This window comes from Helicoverpa armigera, chromosome 29 (genome assembly GCF_030705265.1).
Source record: "Helicoverpa armigera isolate CAAS_96S chromosome 29, ASM3070526v1, whole genome shotgun sequence".
NCBI lineage: Eukaryota > Metazoa > Arthropoda > Insecta > Lepidoptera > Noctuidae > Helicoverpa > Helicoverpa armigera.
Window position 1 is genome coordinate 1907927 of NC_087148.1, and position 22369 is coordinate 1930295.

A 22369-nucleotide genomic window follows, 5' to 3' on the forward strand; every position below is an offset into this window, starting at 1 on the left:
TCGGATAAAGTTTAAGGATCTAACACTGAAAGAGTTTTTCAAATCGCTCCAGAAATTCCTGAGACTAGTGCGTTCAAACAATATATTAGTATAGGTAATTAGTATATTAGTATAGGTTTCAGCAATTTTTTACATAAAAATGCTCTTCTCGTTATGAAAATAAATAGTAGTATTGCGTGTTAGTTTCCATAAATATACACAGATGTCAGTGTTACCAGTTTGTCGAATTCACGTTGAGTTACATCACTAAACAAATGACGAATCTCATCTCGATTGTAAAGAACGTAGCGCGTCACTATTGTGTTGCATATGTGTGTTGTACGGAATTGTTTGTGTTATCTATCATGTTTTTATCAAAAAAGTGATGTTTGTGAACTTGTATGGATATAAATCTACGCTTATTTAGTGGTAAAGTAGATCCATTATCTTATCTTGATCAGTTCGTTTGCTTAGAAGTTGCTAAAACAGAGTTAGCATAGGTTATGACGGACGTTAACCGTTGTGAATGTACCAGCTCATGTTTTTACATTTTTATGATTGAAAAACGAACGTTTGAACGCGGATGGAGTGATTAACTGATTTATCATTGTCTCAGTCATCGTATTAACTACTTATATAGTTGTTTGAATTGATATTTGAGTAAATAAACGAGTTTGAAAATCGCTGTCGAATTGTCAAATGTAAGATGGGCTAAACTTTTTTTTCTGTTGAGATGACCCCGACGTTTACGGTTTGGGGCCTTCGACGATGAAGGTGCTAAATGTATTGTCTTAATGTGAAAAAGTTTTAAAACTTTCAAGAGTTTTTGTTTATTTGTTAGAGAGAACCAGTAAATAAAAATAAAAACAACATTAAATACCACAGTTTTGAAATTGTTTGAATAAATTAACACATTTTAAGATTTAAATGTTTTTAAACTAAATTAATATTTATGCTTGTCTTTTGAAGTAAGTGAGTGACTGATTTCCTCTTATCAATTGCATTTTTGTTTGTTTTCATTGAAAATGTAGGCCAAAACCTCATTGTTTTAGATCTATTTATCAACATCAAAGATAGTTATTATCTACCTTACTGATATCTTTACTTAGAACATTGTCTAAAGTCCATACATTAGTTTATACAGATTGGAAATCCACTCAGCAGTTTTTGAGATTATTACACAAACACATATTATCAGAAGAAAAACAACTTCGATTCAGTGTTATCAGCTATCTTTTTTAATGAAATATGGGTGTTTCTAAGTAATTTTTTAGCAAAATCAGCTCAGCCGTTTCAAACATGTGTCCCACATGATTTGCCTGTTTCAAAAATAATATATTATTCATAGAAAACAATGCATAATACTTGATGATCTAGATTTAGTATTCATCATTATCTCCCGAGCCTTTTCCCAACTATGTTGGGGTCGGCTTCCAATCTAACCGGACGCAGCTGAGTACCAGTGCTTTACAAGGAGCGACTGCCTATCTGACCTCCTCAACCCAGTTACCCGGGCCACCATGACTCCTGACTAGATTCAATATTAATCTGGTTTATTTTTATTTTTTACACACCTTTAGCACTACTCTGCACTCCCAGTTAAAAACTATAGATTCCCCTGATAAACGGACTATCTACCACAGAGCAAATTTTTTCGTGTCGGCCCAGTAGTTCCTGGGAAATGAACAAATTATTCACTTTTTACTGAAAATTAAGTGCAGCACAGCATGTCTTTTTCCCTACTTCTTTAACTGACACTACCTAGCCTTTTCCCAACTATCCAGTCCAGTCTAACCAGATGTAGCTGAGTACCAGTGTTTTATAAGGAGTGACTGCCTATCTGACCTCCTCAACCCAGTTACCTGGGCAAACCAATACCCCTACGAAAGACTGGGTCAGACTTACTGGCTTCTGACTACCTGTAACAACTGCGAAAGATGTTCAATGGCAGCCGGGAATTACAGTTTAATGTGCCATTCGAAACACAGTCATTGGTGTCTAAGATATACTCAGAAAGTACATACAAGCTTAGAAAAGTTGCATTGGTACTTGCCTGACCTGGAATCAAACCCGCGCCCTTATACTCGACTGGTCGGTTCCTTGCCCACTAGGCCACCACAACTTATTGGTTACTTATTACCATGACTTGCAGGTAGATGAAAGTTAGTAGATAAAAATCCCTAAAAACTCTAAATATTCATAATATTTTGTTTCAGAATGGTCCATCTGGATGTTAAAAAAAGAAAAATGTCCCGCCATGAGAAGGCAAAGAGCGGCTTTGTAAGTAACAACCTTTTTATAACTGTTAGGAAAATAATTAGAAATATATTTTTTTAACTTTAATATACTTTTATCAAAAATGTAGTAATACTGGAAGACTCTTTGATTTAATCTAAATATCATTAATATTACAATTACAAAATATACTGGTTTAACTTTCTAGTATATTTTGGAATACCTCTCTTATATGACATAATAAAGTGGTATTTATTGTAATTCAAAAGATACATGAATTTTGGAAAACACATAAATGTGTTTAGCTAACTTTCTAGGCAAAAATTTTCTTTATTTTAAATATTTACACAATTATTTTTACAATTAAAATTAAAAATTAACTTGCTAGGTACATGCTAACGACAGGATCGTTCAAAAATATTGCATGTCTAGACTAGACTTTTAGGTTTGGAAATTGCATGCTTTATTATTTATTATACATAGACATGAAAGCAAGGGATGGGCAAAGAGTTAAATGAGGTTCCACCCTCTGAAATGGAAAATGATCCAAAATTCTAGACTAGGGCTTTTAGAGTTGGTCCTGTCTGTATTGCTTAAAAAGACATTTCAATCAATCTTTCAGGATTTCTTTCTATATCCTAGCTTCAATAAATCACTGTCGGCATTGAGACTGATTAACAGCCTAAGTACTAAGGAGATCAACATGAAAGCAATAGTATTTCATTATTAAAAATTTCGTCTCCACCCATTCAATAGGATTCCTGAGTGCAGCAGTTCTATTAGTTGTTTAAAAACGCCTAAGCTCCGCCCCAATTTGTTAATGTCTGAGCCTAGGATATAAACGATTTTGACAGTCTCAAACTGACTTAGCCTTTTCATAGGTAAAACAATTTGCTTCAGCCAGAATATTCATCTGTCTGTGTTTATATTGCTGCTTAAAGTCTTAAGGCCAAAGTTAACCCACAACAGAAACGCCCTTTTTCTTGAAACAACTGCATACTTTGAAAATTGAATTTGAAAAATTCATAGTAAACAGTTGTTTTAAGAAAACTGACGTCGCTATTGTCGGTGAACTTCGGCCAAAACAATACTAAAATTTACAGTACATGAGTACAAATGTTTCTATACATAATAGGATTTATGACATCTACATACATATGCATGTATAATTGTATACATATACATTAGTGCGCCATTCAACCGTGTTAACTCTTAGTTCATGTATTCAAGATGCTGTGACATAGACGGCTAGAGGAAATATGTACAGACAGCATAAAAATATTTACGTACTTAACTTTTATTTATTTTTATTATTCAATACAATCTTCCTCTGTTTGAGAGTAGGCTTTTGCCCAGGACTGGGGTGATAAAAAGGCTAATGATGATGAATTGTATAAAACTGTTTTGTTGTATACTAAAGAGGTGGTAAAAATGTTTTTCTTTTGGATGGCATGTATAACCTAAAGAACTGGTATAAATGAGTTATTTTCCCAAGAAAACAGGTGAGACTAAAAAAAACTGATACAATCATTATCAACAGTAAATTATCGAGCTAATTAGTTTAATTCACGTGTTTATTGTTTTTAAAGAATTTCTTCTTGGTTTTTAAGTCATAAACTTTTTCTGAAGTTACTCTAACAATTATATTTACAACTTAAAAAAAGTAACAGGACCTTGTTTTCCACAAGTTTTTCCTAACACATCATCCAAATACAAAATATGACTTACGCACCATTACTAAGCTCTTAAACAAGTCATTCATTAAACCAATTGAGTTAACCCACATTACTCTAACTCGCCTCTAACCCATCTAACAAACACAACAGTTAAAAGTTAGACTACATATCAGTTAGTAGTGTGGGCTTGCTTCAATAGTTTGCGTGTATCTATCTTGTTGAACCGCGTCATAATGATGATATAGATGTCCTGCTAGTCGTAGTGGCCTAGTGGGTAAAGGACCAACCTCTCATGTATGAGGGCGCGGGTTCGATCCCAGGTCAGGAGTACCAATGCAACTTTTCTAAGTTTGTATGTACTTTCTAAGTATATCTTAGACACCATTGACTGTGTTTCGGATGGCACGTTGAGCTGTAGGTCCCGGCTGTCATTGAACATCCTTGGCAGTCGTTACGGGTAGTCAAAAGCCAGTAAGTCTGACAAACAGTCTTACTAAGGAGTAACAGGTTGCCCGGATAACAAGTGGCAGTCGCAATGTAAAGCACTGGTACTCAGCTGCATCCAGTTAGACTGGAAGCCGACCCCAACATAGTTGGGAAAAAGCTAGGCAGATGATGATGAGTAAGATAAAAATAACCATATATCTATTACGCAATTTTCACTAAACATCTTTTTACTCATATATTACGACATACACATACATAAAATACTGTGCAAATATTAGTTTTATTCTGCTATCGCTATATACGATAATGAGTTAGCAGTTACGATACTTTTCAGTCAGTTTGCAGACGTTCTGTGTTACCTACAGTGATTTTTTTCAGTTACAGTGAAGTTAGAGTTTTGAGTTTTTAACTGTTAAGAATTGGTTATACTGAGGGATAGGTTAAAGAAGTGTTCCCTTGTGTTGTGAAATTGAATTTTGTTATAATATCGAAAAGGGTTTTCTTGTGTAAGGAGTTTTTTCTGAAAAATACTTAAACGTATTTTTGAATATGATTGCGATCTTGGTTATTCGGTTTTTATGACCATATGGGTTAAAAAGAGGTTTTAATCTTTCCTTTGTGCTAAAATTATGAAGAGATTTTTTTATTGTACCCAAAAGACTCCGAAACTACTGAACCGATTTGAAAATTATTTCGCTGTAGGGAAGCTTCACTATCCCCGGGTGACAAAGGCTTATATTTTATCCGGATACGGGTAAAAGTTCCCAGACGAAACCGCTAGAAACAGCTACTAGTGTAGAGAGTTGAAGTTAGTGCCTCTTACTGGGATTTCAATATCTGATCTATCCATTATTTTGCATTTAGAGATTGAATTTTGACATTACTGCCATATAAATGATGTCTTATTGCAATATCTTATGGTAAAACAATCTATCCAGATCGATTATTGGAATCCCCAGCTAAGCATGTTACTGAAACATTACTCATGCTTATTCAAACATTGTATTTATTCTAATGTTTATTACGTATTGTGGGTGAACTCGTGCGCAGTATTTTGTCGATTTTGCTATCAAAAACCGCGAGTTTACCACAATCTGTTATGTAATATTGCTGTTCTTGTATCCGGTAGATAGAGCTGGTTATGTTGTCCTGATACGGGAAGTTGTTGTCTCGGGAGGCGGGTGAATCCGCGGGGTATTAGCTAGCTAGATAAATAATATAGCTGTCAGAAGCTAGAGCAGAAGCATTGTCTATAAAATGGGCAAAATATTTTAATCATTTCAGTTTTCAGTGATTGCAAAGTCAACTGACCACTAACTACATATTTATCACGGTTCATGAGCTATAAACCTTGTAAGTAATAGACGGATATGGAAATCCTAGTAATAAGGTCCTGTTTCTTCTACTGATCCCCAAAAACAGCAGGCGAAACTACAATTAAATACATATTATGTTACTTTTGAATATCTAGTTATTATTACATCATACATCATCCTCCGAGCCTTTTCCCAAACTACGTTGGGGTCGGCTTCCAGTCTAACCGGATTCAGCTGAGTACCAGTGCTTTACAAGAAGCGACTGCCTATCTGACCTCCTCAACCCAGTTACTCGGGCAACCCGATACCCCTTGGTTAGACTGGTGTCAGACTTACTGGCTTCTGACTACCCGTAACGACCGCCAAGGATGTTCAATGACAGCCGGGACCTACAGTTTAACGTGCCATCCGAAACACAGTCATTGGTGTCTAAGATATACTTAGAAAGTACATACAAACTTAGAAAAGTTGCATTGGTACTTGCCTGACCTGGAATCGAACCCGCGCCCTCATACTCGAGAGGTCGGTTCTTTGCCCACTAGGCCACCACGACTATTATTACATCATACATGATACTTTTAAAATGCAATCACTGGGTATTACATTTGACTAGATGTCGTGTTAATTACATTTTAGCTAATATATCCCACGCCCTTTGCGTGTGAGCTAAGACAGGGTTGGGCAAATGGTCATAGTATTAGTTTCATGAAAAAAATATTCAGTAGCTCTTTGCGTGAGGATTATTTCGGGTGTCTATAATAACTATTACCACTATATATGTATATATTTATTTAATATTTCTTATACATAATGTACAATGGCGGACTTAACGCCTTAGGCGTTCTCTGTCAGTCTACCTTTGGATGGTGGAGAGAAAGCATTGATATATTATTAAATAAAATCCTCCACCGCGTTTGTGCGTGTGTGATAAACTGGAAAACTATTGAACGGGCTTTTGTGTTGTTATACCAAGCGGTTCGCAAGTCATACATATCATATTGATCGTCGGTCCAAATATAAGTTCTGTTAAAAAAATGGTTTAAAGTGAGGTTTTTTGTATGTCACTGTGCCCCTGAAACTACAAAGGGAGAAATTACTGAGGCTGTGAAATTATTCGAGACGGTTATCGCTTATACATTACTTGCACACGAACGACTCCAAAAGGAAAATGGTTGTTTTTGAACATGTTGAGTTTTACTCAGTAATTGACTGACACTTCTTTCTGCAATATCATTAAAAAATCCTACCAAAGAACATAGTGTTACATAAATTAAGATGTCATTTTAATATTTCCCATCATAAAGAAGGTCCTTGAGTAGTCGAAATATCCCGTTTTGCCAAAGAAAAATCTACAGACAGGTAGTAGTATATACCCTCGGGATGTGGTCGAAAACGCGCAAAACAGTAGTTTGCAAAGTCTTATAAGTACTGGAAGATACAAGATGTTGTGCCAGCAATGCCTGAATGTTTCACCGTGTATCTAGTACCCACAGTTGATAATTACAAGAGTAATGTTGACGTCAACATGTTATATCATCTTGTGCTCACACGCTTATAGTAACGCGTACATAGGATTTAATAAAGGCTGCTGCATAATGGATGCTATAGAATTTAGCAGTATCTTCTTCTGCCTAGTCTTTTACTGTGTAGGGGTTCGGCTTCCAGTCTTATACGCAACTGAGTAACAGTGTGTCACAAGGAGTGACTGCCTATCTGATCTCTTCTATTCAGTTTTCCTGGCAGCAGGCAGCAGGATACCCTTTGGTAAGATTGGTCGTCAAGCTTTCTGCCACTATCTTCCCACCTTTATCTCTTTTCATTATTGAATGCTGAGGTTTGTGGTTTTCTAGAATACTCTTTATTATGACTGCATCACCTCTGGTCAGTGCGACTGCTGTGATGGCTTGCGGATTCAATTCCCCGGAATTATCTTTGTGGGTTGTAAGAAATTTTCACAAAGCAGTCCGGTGTCTGGAAGTTGGTAGTAATATTCCCTTGCATCGGATATCTCGTAAATGTCGGTGCTGTGCCAGATCTCTCTCCTATGAAGGAATAAAGAGTGCGTCTGTGTCTGCGCAAATGCTTGTGCACTATAATATGTCCTGTTCAGCTGGCTGATCTCCATAGAGAGAATAGCCGCCGTGGTCGTGGTCTCCACGCCATTATATCCAGCGTCTGTCCAGGCCGTTGGATGAAAAAATACTAGATAAATGATTGAAAAACGTTAACGTAAACTGAGGTGGTGAGGATCATTCTATTAGATATATGAAGTCCTCCTTAGAAATATGGATATTTACAAAACATGAAACTCAAATAATACTCTCAGTCCATACCTTACGCAATTATCCCGTCATACAGTAGAATTGTTTGTAAATAATCTAGGTATAGGCCGAAAACGTAGATCTAAATAACGTTCCTGGCCATCGGTAGTGTGTACGGTAACAGACGCGATTTTCCTGGTAAAACCTCCCCGTTTTACCAGGGAACCTCGTCCTCGGGAAGTCTGTTAAAAACTATCCTTTGCACACAGTTCTGTTTTTGTATACCAATTTTATACTATATTAGTTCCGTGTGTTTCTAATAGTTTAATTTGTGTGATTGTTTTTTTTCCGGTAATTTTGATAGTGACGTAATTTTGTGTAAGAATTTGTGAATGTGAAATTCAATAGTGGATATTTTCTTCTATTCTATTTAATACACTGTAGCTTGAGATTGGATTTTGAACACGAACATTTGTGGGAACTTATATTTAACAAGCTGATACCTGAAGTTCCTCGTTCTGAGGGAATTATCTCTTGTACTCGGATAAGTAGTTTTGTCCTTCCTCGAATTCTAGACAGTATGTGTACCAAATATTATTTAAATCGGTTCAATAGTTTTTTTGCGATCGACAGACATTGAGTTGTAATAAAGTATTTTTATATTCTGACGTCCAAAAAGTGCAATATTTTGCCTCTTTTTTGCATTGGCTATAAAAAAACAAACAGTATACCCTTATCGATAACAAACACAAGAATTTCAAATTAAAATACCTGCTTTAAGTACGTGGGACTTTATCATTTTATCGCCTAGATAAGGACAATCGCAGTAGACTCCATTTTTGTTATGGATTTCAGTTTAATACGGACGTGTTTGAACAAAATAGAGATTTTTATTCACCCCTAGTGGTTGAAGATGAATCTGTAACGTGTCAGTCATTGTTCAGGCGTTTTTGAGAACTGTGTGTGCAAATCAGTGGGTTATAGTTTTACAGTTTGGAATAAAAGTCATATCTATGACAATTAGTGCAAAGTCTTTATTATCAATTTAGTGTCCGTTCAGTGATATACGGTTATTATGATCCTTTTACTGGTTTAGTGGTGTAACGACCTTTTTTGAGGTGGGAAATCATCGGACTATGACGTGGGAGTGTCGGACTCTTACTGAGGAAACTCTGTTTCTTCTGGGACCATTTTTTGTATTAGGACTGTGGTTAGTTTTTCGAACAATTCCGCAGACCCGACAGGGTTTGGCCTAAAGGCACTTTTTCTCATCTTTATTTTATTTAAGGGTGTCTTAAAAGCGCAGTCTTTTATGTGCTATCATTTCTACTGTGGTTTCACTCCCGTTCTGAGGAAACTAATTCCCGAACTGTATATAGCATTATGTCTTCCTTTAGGCTCTCAAGTCAAATTATCTATCTTCCTTCGGGATCCTCCATATGAATGGGTTCTATCTACCTTCTACCTGCCAAATATATAAATAGGTTCAGTTGTTTTAGCGTAAGAGAGCGACGGACATATAAGAGTATTTTGCATTTATTATAATATGAGATATTAAAAAGTTACTCTTCTACTGTTTAGTCATTGCTTGTACGTGATCGTTAATTAATTTTAAGTGCTGTATTATGTTTCAAGTATCAAGATTGTTCATGAGGATTTAATCATCTGTCTTTGTGATAATAATATCGTGTAAAATCGTGTTAGTAATAGAACTTGCTATGGTTTATAATATAGGTACGGGATGTCTTTGAATAGCTTCCTATTGTGGTCCAATAGAAAGGACTATTATACTCCTATTGATCATGTCTTATGTGTTCTTCTAGAGCTTATGTTTAAGGAGATAAATCATGACGTAATCTCTGTGTCTTACTTAATGACTAAAATAAACCTATGTTTCTTCTGTAGCCCTTTGTGTACTAGGGCCTGTAACTATTCTGTGTAATCCCGTAATGTGTTTCTTCGTCTTCTCCTACAATACTATAATATGATCAATAGAAGTCTCTGATAATATTTTAATAGATCGTTTCATCACTGTCTCAATAACGACTAAATCAATTAACATTAATTTACAAAATAACTAAGTAATTATGACGTAAAAAACAGGTTTTCAACTAATCTAGTATACTAAATATTTCTTCACAATTCGACTGTTTACTTTAGCCAAAATGCAGCGTGTTCGCAACCGAATAACATGTAAAGACGATGAACTGAAAATGAGTGATGAATAGTGCAAGTGTTAAAATAAGTGAAATGTATAAAAACAGTGAGTCAAAATGAGTGAGAGAAACTACAATAGTTTGCCGCGGCTGAAAAGGAAAGAAACATGGAGAAGAAAGGGGGTAAGCCGTAATGATAGTCAGTGTTGTTCGTCCAAGCCTTGGAGAATATGACTAGCGGAGGTGCCATAACGGAGAATCTCCTAAGAAAATAGCGCGCCAAAATGCGGGTATGGGCACGAGGAACGTTATAATCATCGGCACGAATCTTGAGCGCTGACCTTCACCTGCGCAGAAATAATTTATTGGGTCCCTTTTGTGGTATGAAGTGAGGCGCGGAGGCGGGCTAAAGCGGTGATTGGCCCGCAGCGCATCGCGTCATACCCGTCACTCGGGATTGGTTTTTTGCTAATAAATCACTTCTGCGCAGGTGAAGGTCAGCGTTCAAGATTCGTGCCGATGATTCTACTGTCTTCGCCCTTTCTTCTTCTTTCTTCTTTATTTCTGAAGGCATATGCCTTCTTTGGATCATTGACAAATGTCTTAAAGAAGGCGTAGTAATTGATCCTTTTGGTCATACCCTCCGTGAGTATTTGAAGAAGATGGCGTCTGAACTACCTGTATTATGGCATCTCCGCTCATCTGTCTACTCCGTGGTCCAAGCTTTTGATGTAGTGATTGTTATGTGATCGTTTCACTAATTAAGATGGCTGTGTTACTAAAATCTTTTCAAGTTACACTGCGTCCGAATTCTGAAGTCTCTCGTCACATAATTTTGCCCCTCTGAAGTCAAGCATTTTTTGCCTCGCAAATATAATAGTCTCTCGTATTTTGACTGTTTAAAGTCCAAAGTAGCTAATATAAGAGCGGGAAAGTTATTTTTAAGAGGCATGGCAGATTGACAGGCGGCTAACTTCAGTCAAGTCAAAATACGGTTCTCGTCAAGTAACTATGCTGCTGCGAAGTTGGCTACGCTAGTGACATCATGGTAGTCTAAATCCGATGTCATCTCACAAGTAACATTCTTTCTAGCCATATCGATTTGACAAATCATCGTTTGCCATAAAAACGTATAATAAGATGGCTCAATGTTTCTAACAAAACAGATTTTTTTCATTATATATTAAGACGCATATTCTTCATCTACACTAATAATATAGTATAATATACATAAGCTGAAGAGTTGGTTTGTTTGAACATGAGAACTATTGGACCAGTTTACAAAATTACTTCAGTGTAATTTGAGAGCGGGAATTACTGAACCGATTTGCAAAATTCCTTCAGTGGTACATAGCCCATTTATGGAGACTATATATTTTTATTTGCTTGCATAATAGTTCCCACCCGACGCACAACCTATTTACCGAGGAGTACCTACTATAGGCTACTTTTTATCCTGGTGCGCGTAGCAATTTCCACAAGACGCGAGTGAAACCCCTGGCGTAGACTAGTATCGTATATAAGTTAAGCCATAAACCAGAGATCTAATATTGACTAGATGAGGTCACCTTATGAAATCACCGTAGGTCAGTGTCGACCGGTGCTGGAATTTGTTTTTATACAAGTTTCTTTGATCCGACTAAAATGAATAAGGATGTTTTTTATATGACATAAACTTTTATCTTACTCATCTTTTGACTAGCCTTTTCCCGACCATGTTGGGGTCGGCTTCCAGTCTTACCGTATATATCTGAGTGCCAATTACTACCTGTACCTCTTCAACTCTGGCAACCCTATCGGTAACCCCTTGGGATGACTTGTTGTTAGTGATTCTGTCTTCTAACTACCCGTAACCCACCAATTTAACTTGTTTTCCGAAACATAGAAGAAATCGTTATGACAAGGTCACCAAGCCACGGATAGACCGCGCCTAGCGTTGCTTAACCTTACATATTACCTTACGGCTATTACTTAATAACAATAACACTTTTTATAAAAAACTAAAGCCGACTTTCATAATATGCCCAAAACCTTTTCCTAAGCCTGACAAATACTGTGCTAAAAACTGCATCAAAATCGGATTCAGCTAAACTTGAGATTTGTAATCGCCCACAAACATAAATAAGCATATAAACAGGTGAAACCGAGACCCCTCTTTTTTGAAGCCTATCTAAATATCTATTGACAATGGCAATAAAAGACATAACCTTTTGGAATGCCGTCCGCCCTAGCCATCGACCTTCCTCGCCAGATGTGAGCAGAATACTGATGTCCTACTCATATGGTTGCCTAGGCATTGTTGGGTATCTAGGCCAAGATTGGTTTTTATTAACGCCACGAGGTTAAGCCGTTGCTGGGGTCAGGATTTGGCTTTTGAATCAGGACTTTTAGTCGTGGAGACAGTAGAAATTTTCGCAGTTTTGGAGACAGTTTTTAGGGAGATGTTGAATAGCTGTATTTCATATGGAGCTACTTCGTATCAGACTTTCTAAACTCAGTTGTGTGGTATCAACATAATCTCAGGTTTATAAAGTTGAAGAATAAGTTTGAAAAATTTGAACCGATTTGAAAAATTCTTTCAGCGTTAGATAGCCCATTTATCGAGGAAAACTATAGGCGATCGTTTAATCCGGGTGCGAAAAGCAGTTACCACGGGACGTGGGTTAAACTGTCAGAAGCTAGTTCATTATTTACACTTCTTCTGACTAACCTACCTTTGTTCCTTCTGAGGCCCTTTATGTACCAGAGCCACGGTAACTCTTTCGAGCATTCCCGCAGCCCCGGCAGGTTTTAGTGCACCAAGATTGCCTAAACATTGTCTATTTATATCTATGTTTATCGATTGATCTGTCTCCATTCTTGTTTTTACAGACATGTCTAGTTACCACTTTTTGTGCTAGACGAGTTCGTCATCTGGTTGCGATTTTTTGTACTTTGCTTTGACTCATGTCAGCTCTTGAGGTTTTACTGTCGCTCCCAATAATCTATCTATATTGCTTAGCTATCATTGTTATATAGGAATGTGACATTACTGTTTGTATGGGGCTTGTGTCAAAGTTCTATTATTTTTTTACTTTTTTTTAACGATGTCAAATGACCCCTCCCGCTGTGGGTTACGCGCGGTGAGGGAGTGTCAGACTCTTACTGACTAAAAACCGTCGTGTTAACTGGCCAGGGCCGCGGTAACTCTTTCGAACAATCCCGCTGTATTCTTCTTTGACTATGTCAGGTTTTGAGGTTTTCTCAATATTCTATGTATCAGTGTTTTGCTTATTTAGAGATGGGAATTTGACTGTTCTTGCCCTTCTTGCCCTGTTCCCAATTTTATTTGGAATAAATAAATAAGGGCGCAATATGTCTCCTGCTTCCATTCCTAACTCCGTTCTTATTCATGTCATCTTTCATTGAGATTGCTTGCATGATTCTTATATCAAAGTTTATGTTTAATAAGCAAATAAAAGATAGATACAATATTGAAACGGCCGTTAGTGTACCCGTTTAGTAACAGTATTTGTGATTTGTAGTTCTAGTCAATTGATGCCAACGGGCATGATTTACAGTATGTTAAAAATAAGGAAAATTGTTCATATACATGTGTATACAGGGCTTCAGTAGTTTCCGTATTGCTGTAATCATAGAATAGTGTTATCGTGCCAATAACCAAAGACTGCTGTTTAGCTATTGTAGCTGTTTGATTTTTTCACATACATTTTGAACTAAGTGTAAACAAAAGTAGATCTTTTTATTACGTACAGCGTTGTCAGATATTTTTTTCTCCCTGACTTCCCAACCTCAGATCGTCCTTATTTTTTTAACTCTGTTATTTTTGTCTTTTCCATTCTTCTCCTGTCGCAATTGATTACATCCAACTACGTATAATTTAAGGCTTCTGCAATGGTCTAACAGTAGTCGGGAAAAGGTCATTTTACGATAAACCAGAGAATGTCAGTAAATAATTAGTCCAGTTTCTTGACATTATCCACAAATAACACTTTTGTCGGTCAGTGATTTTGGAAATTATCCTTTTTAACGCCCTTATATTAGCTTCACTTGTCTCACTTGACCCACTTCCCGGTCTTCGATTAGGATGAAATTTTGCACACGCTCTGAGTTCTGATGACAATACATGACTAGCGTGTTTTTTTAGTTTTTTAAAGTATTAACTTTTTTGGGATCAGGTTAAATATTGCCTTCCGAAAATCTTAGGAAATTCGGGAACAGCTTGATGCAAAAATTATTTGATAGATATTCCTTGACCTCGAAAACCAATTCAGAAATGATTTTAGTTTTGAGGGAAGCATGAAAATAATTTATCTGAGTGTACCACTTCAAGTGGATATAAATAGTGTTTAATGTTATTTGGCTTTGACCCATTTCTCTATAATATTATTATTTTGCACTATGTGAAAGAGACTATAAAACTTCGCTGTCCGTCTGTCACCGGGCTGTATCTATGAACCATGATGGTTAGATTGTTGAAAGATTCACAGATGATGTATTTCTGTTGCCGCTATAATAACAAATACTGAAAACTAAAATAAAATGAATGATTTACATAGCTCCCATAAAAGAACGTGATATTTTTGCTCGTTTTTTTGATAATGGCACGAAATCCTTCGTTCACCAGCCGAGTTGTAATTTTCTCCTGTTTTTTTAAGGCTTTAAAAGAGTCCTTACATTATTACCCATCTTAAAAAGATGATAGGCATACTTCCCATTTGTCCTATCCGTTTTTACTTTTGTGCATTAAAAAATACCTATATCTGAAACAGTTTTTTTTGTAATATTATAATGGTATTCGTCGTATATTTATGCAAACACAGATAAAACTAAATGACAATTAGTATTCGGAAGTCTATCGGAATGCAGTTTGGCAACATATTAACAGAACTAGGTAGCTATTAAGATTTTATAATGTTTCTATTATGTTATGTACTGTTTCAAACTGGTTGAGTGAACTTGAAAGCTTTGTTAGTTGACCTTAGATATATCACGAGTTTGTGAGGTACAAGTTATAGCGATTTTAAGCATACTATACCTATTTATGTCTTGTGATAGATAGCCCATTTATCGAGGAAGGATAAGCTCCATGTTGTTTCAACAGGATGTGAGCGATACCGCGGGTAAAAGTCTAGACAAGTTAGAATCAGCTTGACGATATCCAGGTAAATAGAAAAGAAAGAAGTCATGTTCCGTCGTCTATAAATAAAAGAGTAGAGAAATAATAATGGTGATGATGATACCAGTTTTCAGTCGAAATCCTCGCCAGACTTACTGACTAAAACCCCTCATGTTCCTTCTGGAGCCACTTCTGTTCCAAGTCCGCACTCGTTTACACCTAACAAAGTCATTTTTGCACCCAGGTGTAATGTTCTAGTATAATGAGTGCTTTAGTTTATCGCCATCATTGAGGACCAACCTCAAGCGGCGATTTGATAACAGTTTCCGTGTTAGCTCACCAGATAGTACAACATGCTCTTTGGTATACACTGAGATTACAGATGACATATGAGATAATAAAATAGCTTGGTCATGAACATTCTTCATTCGGCAGTCGTTACGGGCATTCAGAAACCAGTAAGTCTAATACCAGTCTAACCAAGGGGTATTGGGTTGCCCGGGTAACTGGGTTGGGGCGGTCAGATAGGGCAGTCGCTCCTTGTAAAGCACTGGTACTCAGCTACATCCGTTTAGACTGGAAGCCGACCCCAACATAGTTTGGGAATAAGGCTCGGAGGATGAATAAGATTATAAGATAGCTTTGTTTACAAGCCGATTACCGGCCACGGTGGTTGTTCTCTCTCAAGGAGATCAGCCAGCTGCGCAGGACACATTATAGTGCACGAGTGCACTCCCTATTCCTTCACTCTCATAGCGCGATGGGACGACAATCCGACACCACCGGAGAGAGATCACAAGCAGGACCCTAGTCTTTCTTGTTCTATTTAGTTGAGCTTGCACATATTCTATGACGTTATTTCTAAGGGACTGTTTTATGGTCACGATTTTTACATCAACTTTAATAGAAGGTCGTTATTGTTATATTACAAGTATTTAAAATATCAATAATAATGGTATTCTTTTACCATACCTGTCACGCTTTTTCGATTATAGTTTTGTTATTTCAATTTCAAACTAGATTTTGCCCTCGACTTCGTCAGCTTTTCCAGGAGAAGAAAATACGATATTTCCATCTTCAGGGCTAAATCACACTTCACTACATAGTATAAAACAAAGTCGCTTTTTCTGTCCTTATATCCCTTTGTACGATTGAATCTTCGAAACTACACAACGGATTTTGATGCGGTTTTTTTTGTATTTGGTGGGGAAATACTGTTATCCCGCGCGAAGCCGGAGCGGGTCGCTAGTATATTATAAAAGCGAAATTGTGTGTTTATTACTTTTTCTGCTCCAGGCGAGAACGGCTGAAAGGATTTTCATAACACTTGGCACTAATACATATATGGCTATTTTCCTCACTTCTGTAGAGCCAATGTCATCTAAATTATACCTACTTAAAGTAGGTTTACTTAAATACGTAATTTCATAGTGATGTTGTGGTTGGCTTTACATAATATCTTTACACATAGGTCACTGTGCCACGCCTTTAGCCTCCAAATAGTAGCCAAACCGGTTTTTGACCACTAGACAAGAAGTAAACAATATTTTTATATTAAGATCTATTTATAACAATGATTGGTATTGATTGTGACTCAATCCTTCCTTAATAATATGTTTGTCAAAAGTCTTCAAATCCATGTAATTGTATTTTATGACTAGAAGTTTTCCCTGGGTTTTTACCTAGGTACGTCCCGAAGGAACTCCTTTCGCATCCGGATAAAAGTTAGTCTATAGCGTTCCTCGATAAATGGGCTATCTAACACTGAAAGACTTTTTCAGTGTTAAGCGAGTTCAAACATACAAACTCTTAGCTTTATCGTATTCTTTATTTCATTAATTAAAGGAACTAAGAAGTGTTCGTATTATTTTAAGTTAAGACACAAATTATTATTTTAGCTTGGTACAATTGCACCGAAGTTGATGTATTTTTTTCGTAAGCTAGAATTGGTTTTAGGCCAAAACACCAATTAATTGTCAATCAGCTGCAAAATAAGTTCGTTTGTAATTAATTTCAAATTAATAAATCGTTAGTCAGTATAATGATGTCGCAATATCATGTTTTACAAGTCGTCAAAGTATCAAGTAACTGATTTAAAAGATATTTATCTATACTAATATTATAAATCTGAAGAGTTGGTTTATACTCGCTAATCTCAAGAACATAACATGGACAGTTTTTAATAAATCTTTCATATTAATTAATAATGTTTACTTAACTAGTGCATTCCATAATGTAGGTACATAAGGATTATTGTGTACATTAGAATTATTGTGGTATGATGTAGGTACATTAGAATAATTCAATTATGTACATAGGTAATTAAGAATATAAAATGGTTGTCACAATTGTGGACCCTGATGGGCAGAAGAATATAGAAGAATAATTCTGAAGATAGAATTTCATTTATAGTACCTATAATATACTGTTGTTTTCAATGTTAGATAACCCGTTTATCGAGGAAGGCTATACCTACGGTGTTTTTTCTATCCGAATAGGAAAAGTAGTTCTCACAGTCCGCGGGTGAAACCACTGACAGAAGCTAGTATATAACGTACTCAAAATGGCTAAAGCCCGCATGTGGTCGCGTTTTTGTTATGTAAACAAAACTGTAGTATGTAATTATAAAATCCGCGGGAGATGTTGACCTGTATATTGAAATTAGCAGTTGTGCCACAGCCGAAATTATCTTCCTTGTAATATAAATTAATAAGCATTACATACATAAGCATATTATAATTTGCATATGGAGTAATTATTGCAGTAACTGGCCACTAGTTTTTTTAGTTTTCCTCAATGTTAGATGTCAGAGTTTTCTTCCGATTCCTAAAGGAACTAGTTCTCGGCCTCTGATAAATAGTATATTTAGCCTTTGTGTTATTGTGATTATTAGGCTAATTTATTGCTAAGTTTCAATCGAAATCCTAATTTCAGTAGTTTTTACGTCATTCATTCAACATCTCTCCTCTATAATATTATTGTGATAAAACAGTTATAACCTGAAAAGGCAAAAATTTTGCTGTCACTACATGTATGTATTGTCGAAAACGACAAATAAAAGATACACATGGATAACTCATTATAATTTACCATAATACGTCTCATACTATGGTATATTCCAGTCGCTGACCCATAGGAAATTCGCTAGGTTATGTCATGCTTGATTAAACTGAGTAATTAAGTTGCCCCTCGCTGTTCATTAGAGAGGCCGTATCTATAGTCGGGTAAGTCGACTTTTGCGAAACTCGGATTTTTCGGAAATATTCATCAAATTACGTCACAATTTATTTTCATGATTTTATTGTGAAAAAGCACTGGTACTGAGCTACATTCGGTTAACCTGGAAGCCGACCCCAACATAGTTGGGAAAAAGGCTCGGAGGATGGGGATGATGATGATGACTGTGAAAAATAAGCTAATTGTGATGAACTTTAGATACGCTTTTGAAATTAGGCACCTATTTACAGATTTTTCTCTTTCGCAAAGTTAAACATTATAAATGTTTTTATTAAACTGCACTACACTACTTCACACTTTATAGTATAGGTAGGTACTGCTGTTTGTTTTCGCAAATAAATAAATGTGAATTATTTTAATTTCTTCATTATTTTGGGCCAATTTTTAATTTAAATATTCATAAATCTTCTTCATTATTTTGTGTCAATTTGTAATTATATTTATGGTTAATACTTCAAGATCTAAAATACGGATGTTTCAGGTCTTACGGCATCAATTCGGGGAACGAACAACAATTTATATCAATCATATTCACAGATGACGAGAGATTTTTTTTCGCTAAACAGTGACCAATCTTTTTGCGAATATTGGCTTACGTATTGCCAATTTAGATAAATGATTCCTAGTCACAAATACCGCATAAGTACGTAATGACGTCACTTATAGTTTTAGGATGAAATGAGATCATTCTAACATGATATATTGTTTGAAATATGTGGTTAGTTTCCAAATTAACGTGTTGTTATAGTATGTGGTTTACTTGTTTGTAAATATTACATCTTCGATTGATAAAATTAAGATTTTGACGTAGGAAAGAGCTCCAAAAATGATAGTCTGCTAATTATGCTGTTGTCCGTTTCCACTTAAATTCAGCTGAATTACAGCACCTATTTTATCATTCGTCAGTAATTATTGTGCTATATTTATTCATCAAATCTTCATTATAATTTTACTGCCCCATTGTTGGTTATACGCTTCTTCTCATAAAAAAGATGGAATGAGCGTTAATCACCACGCTTGCTTCATATAAATTTCGGATAATTTGTACTATTTTATTACACTTCAAAATTAAAATCATTTTTTGGTATAATTCCGAGATCCGCACTATAAATACTCCCAGCTTCACTGGCGCCAACGCATACATGAATCATCTTGCAGTGTACGTTCTTAATTCAAAAATATCGGTCGCGATCCCGATTCTAATTGGACGGTTCGGGATACGGTAACGGGTTTTTGTGACGTCATTATTTATTAACTTTCGTCAGTTGTACAAAGGTACATTAAAGATAAAGCTTCTTTAAATCTATGGCTGTCTCTTTCTTTGTCAACAAGATAATAATTGATAGCAATAGATTTAATGAAGCTTTAATTTTAATGGACCTTTGTGCAACTGACGTATTGTCTGTTATTACGTGGTTAGGTTAGGTCTGGTGAAATATTAGATACGAATATTTTTAAGCTGTTGAGTCTGTTTGAAAAAATATTTCGGTGTTATTGATAGCCCATTTATCGAGGAAGGCTTACCTATAGGCTACATTTCATAAGAGTAGTAGTTCCCTTAGGATGTGAGTGAAAATTACGGCAAAAGCTACTTTGTCTTAATATGGCGTTATTAATATTTAGAATGTTGGTAGTGGTCCATTATATTTAGTGACGGTTTTCCGCTACTTTCAACCTACGCGAGAAATGGCTGACTTCACAGCGGCAAAGCTAATTGACGAGAACTGTATTTGTAGGTAGTGTTCCAAACGAGCTTCAAAGTCTCTTTAGCAGATTTTCTGATTACGAAAAAATCGTATATTGTAAAATCCCAAAAGATATTTTGTAATACTTATGAATGCAGCTCAAACTCAATATACTCCAAACAAAAATATACACAGAAGTTAATTTGGTTAATCAGCAAATAAACACATTTCGTTAAACACGTACATTTTATTACCTTCGTACTACGTTTGAATATCTACGCCTCTTATGCTTGGCTCGAAGCCAGGAAAGTCAGTAATGATGTCATTATGACGTTTTGTTTGAATCATACCTGATCAAGGTCTAATCAAAAACTCGTCGGCAAAAACGTCAGTTTCCTTAAAACAACTGTTTAGTATGAATTCTCTAGTTCAAGGAGAAAGAATGTTGCTTGTGTGATGACGGCAGATAGAAGAGTATGGAAGGAGAAAGCATAGGATAAGGGGCTGCGGGATTGTTCGAAAGAGTTACTGCGGCCCTGGTACATAAAAGGCCTACGACGGAACACGACGGTTTTTAGTCAGTAAGAGTCTGACACTCCCTCACCGCTGTTAACCCGCAGCGGGAGGGGTCATTTGATGATTTTGACGTCTTTAAAAGAAAAGTTCCACCGACAAAAACGTCAGTTTCCCTAAAACAATTGCTTAGTATGAATTTTCGAGTTCAAATAGAAATCATTATTCTTTTTTGCCCATATAAATACATTTGACACAGTGAAAACAGAGAGATTATGTACAACGGCCGGCGAGCTTAACCCAGTGTTGGGTTCTCTTACAGCCAACCTTAGAGTGAAAGAGTGATTTGATGGCGTAGGGCAAATGTGCAAAGAGTGTTGCTTGTGAGATGACGGCAGATAGAAGAGTATGGAAGGAGAAAACATGCTGCGCCGACCACGAATAAAATTGGGATAAGAGCAGGAAGATTATGATGAACTTTCTTAACAGTTCTTTTAAGAAATATAGACGTTTATACTAATACATGTCGGTCCTGCTTGTGATCTGTCTCCGCTGGTGTCGGATTGTCGTCCCATCGCGCGCAGAGAGTGAAGGAATAGTGAGTGCACCTGTGTCCAAGCAAATGTGCGTGCACTATAATATGTCCTGCGCAGCTGGCTGATCTCCTTAGAGCAGTAGATGGGGCTTATAATTCGGTTAGAAGGATCATTGGACGATTGAACTTGATCCCAGAAATGCATTTGTTCCCGATAAGTTCCTAAGGCAATGGTGTCCAAGACACTCAAAGAAAGTGCACTAAAATAAATTACAAATATCAGATATTGGTAATGTTCTTTGTAATGGTACATTTGACTCATATAGAATCCATTAGAGGCCATTAAAGAGCCATAACTCGGTGCCAATGACTTCCGAAGTATAGTATACAAATGAAGGTGACAGAAATAACTTTGTCAATTGGCAATGTAGTTATTTTTGTTGTTACTTATCAATCATATCAAAATAGACTTTTCAGTGTTAGATAGCCCGTTTATATAGGAAGACTAGGTTACTTTTTGCCTGGCATATATAAATTAGTTCTCACGGGAGGCGGGTGAAACCTCTTGAAAAAGCTTTATTAATAATTAAATCTTATTATAATAATGCACAAATGGAGATTTAGTCACAAGGTTCTTTGTCAGAGGAAGACCTGCCTAAGAATAGATGGATGGATTGCCTGAAAGATGACATGAATAGGAAGGGAGTGAGTATCAGTATGACATATGTCATATTGCGCCGACCCCAAATAAAATTGGGAACAGGGCAGGTGAAAGAAGTCCTTTGTCACGCTTTTTGAAACGGACCTATTCAGAAATCAAGGGTAAGAGAGACATCAGACTTTCGTAGAAAACACCAACAAAAATAGTCCACCTAATATGTATTTTGTCAACCACAAAAATAAAGTCTAAGGTTTGTGACACACGCGCGATTTTGAACGCGTGTTTTATAGATATGTTATTGAACATGACTTTTACTTATTTGAAAAAGTGATAGATGACATTCCAGGAGTAAAATCTCAATACTTTGCAAAGGTCCTATTTGGACACCATAGATTAAGGGAGAAGGAAAACAATCGTGAAGAAACTGGTACCTTCTCTGGTGTTCCTTCTCCGTATGAGAAGAGGCCTATGCAACAGCAATGTGACAAAAAAAAGAAATAGAAGAATAGAGTAGAATGGGTATTTTTACTGTTGATGATAAGTGTGTTT

General features: G+C 36.3%; 1 protein-coding gene across 1 annotated transcript in view; it reads left to right on the top strand.

Annotated features, from left to right (window-relative positions):
- The first annotated feature begins 247 nt into the window (after positions 1–247).
- Positions 248–22369, top strand: part of LOC110378508 (protein diaphanous) — a 53082-nt gene continuing 30960 nt past the window's right edge. The window contains exons 1-3 of the mRNA XM_064042768.1: positions 248–408; positions 2196–2259; positions 10075–10253. Coding sequence (XP_063898838.1) covers positions 10188–10253 — 66 coding nt within the window. The 5' untranslated portion in view covers positions 248–408; positions 2196–2259; positions 10075–10187. The remainder of the gene's footprint in view (positions 409–2195; positions 2260–10074; positions 10254–22369) is intronic.